This window comes from Streptopelia decaocto (assembly GCF_964273445.1).
Source record: "Streptopelia decaocto genome assembly, chromosome: 5".
Taxonomy (NCBI): domain Eukaryota; kingdom Metazoa; phylum Chordata; class Aves; order Columbiformes; family Columbidae; genus Streptopelia; species Streptopelia decaocto.
This window is the reverse complement of record NC_138659.1, coordinates 10,100,550-10,111,448: the sequence shown is the minus strand read 5'-3', so window position 1 is coordinate 10,111,448 and position 10,899 is coordinate 10,100,550. Positions and strand designations below refer to the sequence as shown.

The following is a 10,899-nucleotide window of genomic DNA, read 5'->3' as shown; positions in this document are numbered from 1 at the left end:
CCTCAGTCTCCTCTTCTCCAAGCTCAAGAGCCCCAGCTCCCTCAGCCTTTCCTCACACGGGAGATGCTCCACTCCCTTCAGCATCTTCGCTGCCCTGCACTGGACTCACTCCAGCAGTTCCCTGTCCTGCTGGAACTGAGGGGCCACAACTGGACACAATATTCCAGATGTGGTCTCACCAGGACAGAATAGAGGGGCAGGAGAACCTCTCTCCACCTACTAACCACCCCCCTTCTAACACACAAAATACCTTTTTCTGATGAAAATTTGAACCATTTCTTTCACTCCCCTTCTCCCTGAGGCCGCACAGAGTCAGTTCTGGGGAGACAAAAACAGCTGCGAGGAGGAGGGAAGGACATCGGTTTATTTGAAGCCGGTACAAAAATACATAGGCACATAAAAATCTTTCTTTTTATTTTTTGCTATCAATCATCACTGACATATAAAGCCTGCCATACATTCAAATAAAAAAGTTACCTTTTAAATCACTAAAATGGTCTTTTTTTTTGTAAATAGATTCTATATAGAAAACTTTTTAGTCGATTAATAGCATCGAAAATACTGTTGTAGGAACTCTGGTGGCTTTCCCAGTGTCTACAATACCGTCCGGACCCCGGCACCCAAGTGTGCCCGCTTAAAATAAGCTTTACAAATATTTTACCCTTCGGACAATAAATCTAACCAGTAGATTCAAAAATTAAAATAAAAATAAAAATGCAACAGAATCAACATCCTGACTAGAAACGCCTCAGTGCAGCCAAGTTACAGGCAAATAACGTGGCAAAAAAGTGATTTGCGAATATTAAGTGAGACAACGCAGGGGCCGGAGGGGCTTTGGTCCAGTAAAAACCAGTGAGCGCAGATGCTGGGACTGGTGGCCCCAGTACCGCCCGGCTACTGGGAACCAGTGCAGGACCAGTAACCCATGTGCGAGCAGCTCTGGGGCTTAATTAATAGTTCTCATCTTTCCCTACAAAAAATAAGCAGCTGGTTGCAAACCCCCAGTTTTACTGAAACTGAGGAAGCAATAAAGAAAATTTAAAAAGGGGGAATTTTATCCCAGCTCTGGCCAGAACGAATCCCAGGGATGGGATTTTTGCAGCGCTCACAGGATTCCTCATCGCCTATAAAAAACATCCATGTTAAGCATTCCCATGAATGCTGCTTCGCCAAACAGCAGTTAGTTACATTTTTTTTAGCAAATATTTTCCAGAAACAAACCAGCCTCTGGAAGCCCTTTGCCTGGTTACCAAAGGAAAGTATATTAAAAAACCTCATAAATAGAGTTTTACCAATTTTTTTTTTTTTTTAATCAAAGTTACAAACAATTTTTCTTAAACCAAAAGAAAATCCAAGGAGAGACCTAGAAAGAAGTGCTAAAAAACAATATTAAAAAAAATCAGTTAACACTGGCTGACATAATAAAAATCCCATTTGTTTTTCTAACGGGTCACAGACCGAAGATGAGTGGGGACATCAAACAACGGGCTGCGGGACGGGGCTGGGCACGGGACACGCTGGATACAAAGCGTCCCTGTTTTCCAAAATCCGTGGGATTTAGACCAGGGGGCTGCCAAGCTCACAAGTGGTGGGGGAAACCTGCCCGGTGGGGATGTCCCTGAGTAACAGGGACCTCAGGCAGAGGGGGATGTTTGCAGGGCTCTTGGAGGGCAAACCCAGCATGAAAAGTGGGTTAATACAACAAAACCAAACCAAAAAAGGCAACAGATGTGCTTCAGAGAGCTCTGAGCATTCAACATGGTGGCAACACCAGTGCTGACCCCGCTGCAACAGGGACAGGGGGTCCCTGCGCCTTGGGGACGGGTCCCTGCCCTCAGGGGCAGATCCGTCCCCAGCATTTGTCCCCACAGCCATCCAGGTGGTGAACCCCGAGGAGACGCAGCCGAGGACACTGGTGGCCCGGCCCAGGGGCTCACGCTGTCCCGCACCGCTCCAACATGCACGTCACTTGTGCCACTCTCCGCTGCCAGATCACAGCGTGATTAGAAACCCATTAATTCCTCACGATCAGACTTAATTAGACACACTCCTCGCTACGCAGCCAGCTATCTTCCCGATGATTCGTAAAGGCAGCAATCTAGATTGTGCAAATTAAGAGCGTCGCCGTCACTCCGTGGCAGGCGCCCCGATTCCTTCCCGCGTTCCAGCCGTGATTTGGCGTTTCTAAAAAATAAAACCACTTCCCTGGTCACACCGAGCTCTTTCCTTTAATATCCATCTTGAGGCCGGCTTCGGACTGCTTGCTCATCTGCTCCTCCGTGAAGGTGATGTAGGAATACACCAGGCTTCCAGCAATACTGCGGAACAGGGCGGGAGGGACACATGTCACCCCCGCACAACACCAACCTGCCACCGGTGACCCCAGGGACACGCCGCCCTTCACACCAGCATCATATAAAAAAACACCAGTTCATATAACCAATAAACTGCCCCCGAGCAACCACAAACCCCAGTTGCCAAAGAAAAAAGTCAAAAACATGGGTAGGTCAATGGGCGAGGATCTGCTGCAAGCATCAATTTGCAAGAAAAGATCTGTTTTCCTCCTCAGATCAGGTATTTTGTTTAATTTCTACCCAAACACTTGCTATCCTGAGTCCTGAGCCCATCACTGCTCCATCACCAAAGGAACGGAATGGTGGGGGGGGAACTGGGAAACTTCCCACCATATAGAAACACCCCAGAGCGGAAAAGAGACTTCTCCCAAAGCTGTGCTAAATTATCAGCTGAAGCAAACCCCAATATATTTATTTTGCTACCTTAATTAAACAACTCAGATACACAACTCTGAGAACAACTTAAATTCGCTGCTAAAATCTGAGTGTTCATCTCCTGGCTCGAAAACAACCTGCAGGGACCGAGCGGTGCTGACAGGAGCCAGTCAAACCATCTCAGTTCCGTGGCCATTTCCACTTGCAAATCGTGAGTAATAACGGTTCTCACCTGATATTCAGACCAATGAAGTTCATCCATGTAAAAATATAGTCTCCTCCAAAAAACATCCCAATATAGGTTATTAAAATATTCTGCAAAGGAAAAAGAACGTAAGTTTCTATACAGCCCAAGCCAAGCATATGTTCTGTGTATTACAGCACCCTGGATGCAGACAGCGTGAAATAGGAAAGTGCTGTTAATAGTGCATTTAAAATGGGCCATTTCAGAGCTGCTGAGAAATGCTCCTGAGCAGAGGCTGCAATACTCGCCCTAATCTCGAGACCGGCACTAAGCCCAGAATAACTGAGCCGAGGTGACCCAGGGGATGGCGGCTGGTTCTGGGTGTTTCCTGCGTCATTGGCCCCAGGGAAGCCGAATGCACTGAGCGCAGCCAGCGCTACGCACTGCTGCTCGCTCTGTAAACACACACACAGCATCTCTCTGCTCCAGACAGCAGCAAACAAAACAATTAATAAAAATAATAACCCCTTTGCAGCTGTAAAGAACACAGCAGAAGCCCCAGAGCCTCCGTCCTGCCCCCCGTGCTGCTGCTGAGCTGACAAATCTCTTACCTTAATGCAACCAACTATTGTAGTTGTAAGAGCAGAATTATACTGAGTGCAAAGAACCGTGGAGTACATCAAAATAAACCTGTGGGAGGAACAGGCGGCTTGTAAGGAAGATGGGGACAGACTTTTGAGCAGGTCCTGTTGTGATAGGACAAGGGGTGATGGTTCCAAACTAAAAGAGGGGAGATTTAGACTGGATATAAGAAATTGTTGTCCCTGAGGGTGGTGAGAGCCTGTCCCAGGTTGCCAGAGAGGTGGTGGATGAACCATCCCTGGAGACATCCCAGGCCAGGCTGGACGGGGCTCTGAGCAACCTGAGCTGGTGAAGATGTCCCTGCTCATGGCAGGGGTGGCACTGGGGGAGCTGGGAAGGTCCCATCAACCCAAACCCTTCTGTGATCCTAAGAGCCAACATGAGGCTCCAGGACACGCTTTGGGCATCGTTGCTCATCTCTGCATCTCTCCCACACTTTTTCCAGAGCTGTATTTGTATCACTGCTTTTTTTTGGCTAAACCTGCACTGAAGCAGGGTAGGAAATAATGTGCAATGTGCACCTGCCACAGCTCTCAGAAATGGTGACTCTATCAGGGCCAAAGATTTATATGTATTTTTTTTTAAGCCAGAAGAGCTCAGACCACCAGACCACGCTCCTGCAGGACCCCCCCAGCAGCACCCACATGGTGTAAACACTCACCCCATGACACACGAGAGCATGAACTGTGCGATGAACAGCGTGTCCGCCCAGCCCGGGTACTCCATCGCCTGCAGAAACATCCCACATCAGGGAATAAACCACCTCAGCTGCCTCAAGTACTGAATATCCTGCTTCTTGTAGAACTTGGTTAGAAACTCCCTGGGTAAAATTCTAACAGAATAACGTTTTGGATACTACCCAAAACTTACTTTTCTCCAGCTGCAGGTGCAAACCAGCAACTGAAGGTCAGAACTTTAATTGCTAAAAATGAAGAGATCCAATGGAGAATAGGGGAATCCCAGACTTTAATTTTGCAGTCAGCCCGGAGTGATGCGCAGGGGGTTGGGATTTGATTGTGGGGGTAGAATTGCCCAATTTTTTCCCTGCTGGTGGTCCCTCTTCAAGAGGCAGCAGCCTGAGCTGCTCGACACCGCACCTTGTGAATAAACTATTTATTTTAGAGGAATTTCTGGTATCCATGCCTGAGTCTCTGCTATGGGAAACACGAGGAAAAGGAACTTGCCCAACATGGACACTTAGAGGAGAAAATACAATCATTCACAGCAAGGAGAGAAACAAACCCCTGACAGTGGCTTTCACAGCACATCGGGAAAAGCCAAAATAAAACCAAACACAGCCCAGTGTGAAATCCCGGGGCTGCCCACGGCAGCATCACCGCCCACCCCGCCTGGAAATAGCACCAAATAACAGCTGTACAAGCAGGAGGAACCAGGAAATGGCATTTCCAGCCCCAAAATCACCCTCTCGAGAGCCCCATGCAGCAGCTGCTGTCACCCACCTTTTGTGCATCCTGGTAGAAAATTCACACATATATTTAGCAAATTCTGGGTGGAAGCTCAGAAAAGCCCCTGACAGGCACCATGATTAGCCAAGCAAACTGCAACACTAAGACAGAGCATCCCAGGCTAAAGAAAGTCTGAACTTCACGGTAGGGCTTTTTGTAATTGTGGGGGTTTTTTTTGGGGGGGGGGATTGGTACCTTTTTGTTTTTTAATTGTTTGGTTTGGGTTTGATTTTTTAGTTTTATTTATTAAAATTACTTATTATTTTATTTATTTGAAGTTACGCTCCATGCAGCCAAGCCTCAGGTTTGCTCTGGGGACACCCCTGAGGCCAAAGCTCCAGCAGCAGGAGCTGGTTTGTGGGGGGACACAGGGAGGTGGACCAGGGGCTGGTGTTGCCGGCCAGGCTGGGGACACAGGTCAGGGTGGGGACAGGAGGAACCTCCTGCAGCAAAACAAGGAGAATCGGAAAGTCCTGGGGACGAACAACCCCTGGGGACAGACATTTTAGCAGGGACTGTTGCAACAGGACAAGGGGTGATGGTTTTAAGCTAGAGGAGGGAGATTTATACTGGATTTAAGAAGAAATTGTTGCCCCTGAGGGTGGTGAGAGCCTGTCCCAGGTTGTCCAGAGAGGTGGTGGATGAACCATCCCTGGAGACATCCCAGGCCAGGCTGGACGGGGCTCTGAGCAACCTGAGCTGGTGAAGATGTCCCTGCTCATCCACAAGGCATCGTTACCTTTGACGCTTAATGAACTACAAGCTTTACCACCGCCACGTGCATGAGCGCGGTGGGAGGTTTCCCTGTGCACCCCTGTCCCCGTGCGGGACACGTTTGGCTGCACGTCCTGCACAAGAGGGTTTTTCTCCAGGCTGCACACGCGGAGGTTCCTGGCAGAGCCCCCACAGAGCCCCCACAGAGCCCGCCTTTGTCCGCCCGCGCCTGCCAGGAGCGCCGACGGGGAAAAAGAAGTTTATTCAAGGGAAAAAAAAAAAGGCAGTTTCTCCCCAGGCTGAACAGAGGCTGCATAGTGCAGCACAGAGCAACATTTTGCTCCCCGTGTGCCAGCTCCTGCTTATAAATAAGCACTTTATCCTTCATACATCCCACCGAGCCGCCCTTTATGAAGGGCAGGGTCTGAGCTTCCCTCACCCTCTGCAACCACCTCTCCTCGCTAATCACAGCTCATTAGCTTAGCTTGTCAGCAGGGCATTAAGCTCCTAATGAGCAAAAAGCCAGCGGGCTGTCCCTGGCAGGGCTGGGGGGGACAGGGGTGTCACCCACCGGGGTCTGGGGGGCATCACCTCCAGCATTTGCCTCCCTGCCCATGGAGAGGGATGCCCGTCCGTGCAGGCATGAAGAGTGAGCTCAGAAGACCCAATTAAATATGGAACTGCACATAAGTGAGTGTAATAATAATAAAATAACAATAATAAAACAATAGAAATTTCAAGTCTACAGAACTGCCAGTAAATCAGATCGTGCCCTGATGGGGCAGCGCAAGCAAACTGACCTCCAGACCCGTTTACTTTAAAAATACTCAGCTTCTTTGTTTTAAGTAATATTTGGTTTCAATTACTGCTCTCGCGCTTCCCCATTGCTTAAGCATTACAGAAACGCTTGAATGGAGCAACTTCGAGGATGTCAAGTCCAACGTAAGACTTACAGTCACTTTCTTGCTTACGTGGCTTCCCTGTGTACCCCAAAACCTGCCCTCACCCCACACTGTGCCCCAACCTCCTCCCTCAGAGCTGAGTGGTTTGTATTTGCAAACTGGGGATAACTGAACTACTTTGCAGCTTCACATTTTGAGTATTTCCTATTTTACAGAAGATGGCCAAACTACAGAAAAATGCATCCTAACAAACAGTAAATTGTTTCCCTAAGCAACCCGTTTTGCCCAATCATTGTACCAATAAAGATTTGGCTTTTGGGGGCAGGAATCCCACCTTCTGCGCATCTCCGGTGAAGTAGGCAATGGTCAGGGTGGGCAGGATCATAAACAGCGCGTTGTAATAGAGCAGACCGTATTTTCCCAGCTCCTAGAAATAAGGAACATCTGTGTGTACTCAAGTTGGTTCCAAACAGGAACATAAAACCTTATTCATTTTGCTACTGAAGGCTGGGTCTTGTCAGCTAAACCCATGTGGGATTCTGAGATGGAAGAGCTGGACAGGTTTTTTAATATATATATAAATACATATTTATAATTGTATATATATTCTAAATATACAGTAATACATTTGTGTGTATATCTACCTATATACATAAAACAGACTCAAGTAATGAGCTTGCAACTAGCTTTATGGCCACCATCAATCAAAATGCCATTTATTTGCTGTTGCATTTATTTGTTGCAACCGGCACAGGGACACGGCTCCAGCCGCTGCTGTTTGGCAACGCTGGCACCGAGAACAGCACAGGCGTGTTGCCAAACCCTCCGGACAGAGGATTTTGGGAGAGGGACAGGGTAGCACCGAGCAACCCCCTCCAGGTCCAAGCCACCCCCAAATCAAGCGCAACGCTGCAAAGCCAAAGCTCAGCCTTACCTTGGAATCCAGCTTCTGTTTCACGTAGGCACCGTTTGCAGCTGTTAAGGCATCGTTAATAAGGATAAAAATATATCCTTCCAGGTCGAATGCCAAGTCAGCACTGGGAAAGGGGGAAAAAAAAGCATTTAAAGTTTTAAGCTGCGCAGAGTGTAGCACTTGCAAGATTCCTTCCACCTGCTGTTTAGCCAGCAAGTTGTCAGAAAAAGTTAATCATGGGTCAGTAAAACATTCTTTCCTACTAGAGAGCATGTCTGAGGGTATAAAAAGTCGGTGTTTGCTCTGTCTCTTCTCAGGACACAGCACGGTACTTTATTGGCCTCAGCTGCGCTGGCTGGTCCCGCGGGGACGCTGCGGTGACAGGAGAGGGGATGGGGACCCGGAGCTCACCTGGCAGCTACGAACGCCCCAATGATCATGGCAAATACTGTCATCTGAACACTCCAGGAAAACTTCTTCCTGAAAAAGAGAGGCAGGAGGACACTGCTGTCACCCACCCGTCAGTCTTCACCGGGCGCTGTGGGGAACAGCAGGGAGAACGTTTTCTTCCAGCACACGCGGAACGGGGGAAAAAGGCCCGAGAAACCAACCCATGCAAAAGAGGCAAGTGAAAGCATGACAGTTTTAGATAATTATCTCTGTAATTAAAAAAAAAACCAACAAACAACTTGGCACTGATGGGGTGCAAGTTTATGCAGAGCTACAACTCTGCCTGTTGCAGAGAAGGGTCCCGCGTGGCACCAGGGGGACCAGCCCAGCACCAAAACCCAGCTCAGAGCCAAAACCCCCGTCCACCCGGATCTCCAGCACACACAGACTCACTGACACGCTGCACGGCACCCCGGCACCACCAGACTTTCCTAATTCTAACCGGCACCCGCCACCGAGAGCCCGGCAGAGGAGGGGCTGGGGAGACTCACTTGAGTAAGAATCCTTCGGCAAACATTGTAAACAGGATGGAAAACCTCCGCAGGACAGTGAACATCGGCAGGCTGTGAGAGGAAGGGGCAGCGGGGTGAACAGGCTTCTCCTCCCACCCCGGCGCTGCCAAAATGCGGCTCTGTGGCCGCCCACGGAGCATCATTGCCCACGGAGCATCACCCCGAGACCAGGGCTCCAGAGAATGGAGCCCCTGGCCCGGCTTCCCTATGGAAACTCCATCACTCCCACACCCCAACAACTAACACTTAGAGCAGCCCCCGTCAGGGTGGGGGACCCCGGGGACAGCCCCAGCCCCTCACCCACGCTGGGTGACAGCCAGACCCACATCCCTCCCTCCCCACCGTTTGCAAATGTGCACGTGGCTCGTTTTAGCGTGGGCAGAGAAGGAACCGCGTCGCCCCGAGCGGCTGCTGCTCCGCTCACCACAGCCCTGCAGAGCCGTGGGGCCCAGCAGCAGCTCCCCACCAACAACAGACCCCCCAGGGACCCCGCTGCCCACCCCCCATAGAGAAACGCCATCCTCACTTCAGTTTCTTTGTGCTGAACAGTCCTGTGATCTGGTTCCCGAAGTACAGAAGAGGTAGAGGAAACGTCTAGGAAGTTAGGGAGGGATAACACACAGTGTGAGCGGCCAGTGCAAACCAGGGAGCCCCCCCAGCAGCAGCCCCATTTTATAAATATACACGAACATTATTTCCACCCCACGATGGAAGTGTTCACACATGCACGGAGCGGGTCCTTGGCTGCAGGCTCCCACGGCAGTGAGTATGAGTATCTGCTGCCAAAAAGTCCCCTGTGGTACCCATTGTGGGCGAGGGGCTGGGGCAGAGACCACCCCAGGCCTGGGGAGGGGGCTCAGTGCCTGGGGAGGGAGCTCGGTGCCTGGGGAGGGTCTTACCCGCCGGGGAACGTGCCTGTCGAGGTCGGGGAACTTGACCACCCGCAGCGCCTTGCCCGCCCAGAGCACCGCAACAGTCGCCAGCATCTGCAAGAGAGCAGGGGGGTCAGCCCCGCTGCCCCCCAATCCATGGGGCGTCATGGGGGATAGGGGGAACCCCACTCACCTGGCCCAGCCCCACGCACAGCGAGGAGGGGAACCTGCGGGCAGAGAGCAGACATCAGCACGGCACCCACACTGGGGGCCGGCAGCCGCGCACCCCACATTGTGTGCATAGGGAGGGGGCAGCAGTGGCCCCCCAGCACCCAAAGCTGCAGAGCCCATAACCACGGGGGGCACTGCCCAGCCGTACGGGGCGTCCCTATGGGGGCGGGGGCACCCATAAGGGACTGGGCTCCCCTGCATGGGGGGATGCCTAGCACCAGGGGACCCCAAAAGTTGGGGGGAGACACACACACAGGGTGACAAAATGGATGGGGCGAGCAGGGAGGGCAGCTGCTGGTGGGGGGGCATGCACAGGTGGGGGAGCACAAGCACAGACTGGGGGGGAACATGCACAGATCGGGGAGCATGCACAGCCTGGGGGGCTTGCAGGGGGTTGGGGGGTGCATGCACAGTCCGGAGGGGACACGCACGGGGTGGGGGGCACGCAGAGGGGTCCCCGCTGGCACACTGCACCCCCGGGCAGGGTGCACGCTGCGGGGCCGCGATGCAGAGAACCCCCCCGGGCAGCGGGGTGACGCCCAGGCCGTACCCGTAGGTGGTGAGGACGCTCTTGTTGACGACGACGATGAGGAAGGAGCTGAGCCCGTAGAAGGCCGCCGCCAGCAGCTTGAGGCACAGCGACAGCCCCGGCGCCGCCATGCCCCGCTCCGCATCGCCGGGCGCGGGGGCTCCCGCGGGGGCTCCCCCCTCGGCCCCGGCCAACGGGCGTCTGCGCGCAGCGGCCGACATGGCTGCGGGGGCGGGACCAGGGGCGGGGCGGAGCCAAGGGGAGGGGCGGGACCAAGGGCGGGGAGGGGCTAACGGGGAGGGGCGGGGCTGGAGAGGAACACGGGGGTCTGGTTTAGGGGGACAAGGCACGGGGGACAAAACGCAGAGATCTGAACAGGGGGTATTGCACAGGGGTCTGGTGGGGGGGTACGGTATGGGGTGCTGCACATGGGTCTGGAGTGGGGTGGTAAGGCACGGAGGCAAAACACAGGGATTTGGGGGGGGGTTGTTGCACAGGGGTCTATTGGGGGGCACAGCATGGGTTGCAGCACACAGGGGTCTGGAGTGGGGGGGGGTGTCGCACAGGGGTCTGTTGGGGGCCACGGCGTGGGGGGCACCACCTGGGTCTGGAGTGGGGCAGTCAGTGGGGGCAAGGCACGGCGTGCAGCACGCGGGTCTGGAGTTGGGGGGGGTAAGGCAGGGGGTCTGGTGGGGGGGGCATCGCACAGGGGTCGGGGGGGGCAAGGTGCGGGGGCAAAATACAGAGGTCTGAAG

At 52.7% G+C, this 10,899-nt stretch overlaps 1 protein-coding gene across 1 annotated transcript; it reads right to left on the bottom strand.

Annotated features, from left to right (window-relative positions):
- Window positions 1-337: 337 nt before the first annotated feature.
- On the bottom strand, window positions 338-10,372 carry SLC35D1 (solute carrier family 35 member D1). Its single transcript, XM_082053733.1, has 12 exons — window positions 10,166-10,372; window positions 9,578-9,611; window positions 9,412-9,498; window positions 9,039-9,106; window positions 8,492-8,563; window positions 7,962-8,030; window positions 7,572-7,674; window positions 6,972-7,064; window positions 4,217-4,284; window positions 3,525-3,603; window positions 2,962-3,044; window positions 338-2,318 (listed from the first exon to the last, which is right to left on the bottom strand). Exons 1-12 carry the CDS (start codon window positions 10,363-10,365, stop codon window positions 2,210-2,212), a joined length of 1,065 nt encoding a protein of 354 aa, XP_081909859.1. The 5' UTR covers window positions 10,366-10,372; the 3' UTR covers window positions 338-2,209.
- Between the last annotated feature and the right edge of the window lie 527 nt (window positions 10,373-10,899).

Excerpts from the sequence above, each read along its gene's own strand:
- SLC35D1 (XM_082053733.1), bottom strand. The coding sequence starts at position 10,365 with ATGTCGGCCGCTGCGCGCAGACGCCCGTTGGCCGGGGCCGAGGGGGGA. Across the intron at positions 7,065-7,571 it reads AACAGAAGCTGGATTCCAAG|GAGCTGGGAAAATACGGTCT; the intron begins GTAAGGCTGAGC and ends CCTTATTTCTAG. Across the intron at positions 4,285-6,971 it reads TCACCGGAGATGCGCAGAAG|GCGATGGAGTACCCGGGCTG; the intron begins GTGGGATTCCTG and ends ATGTTTCTGCAG.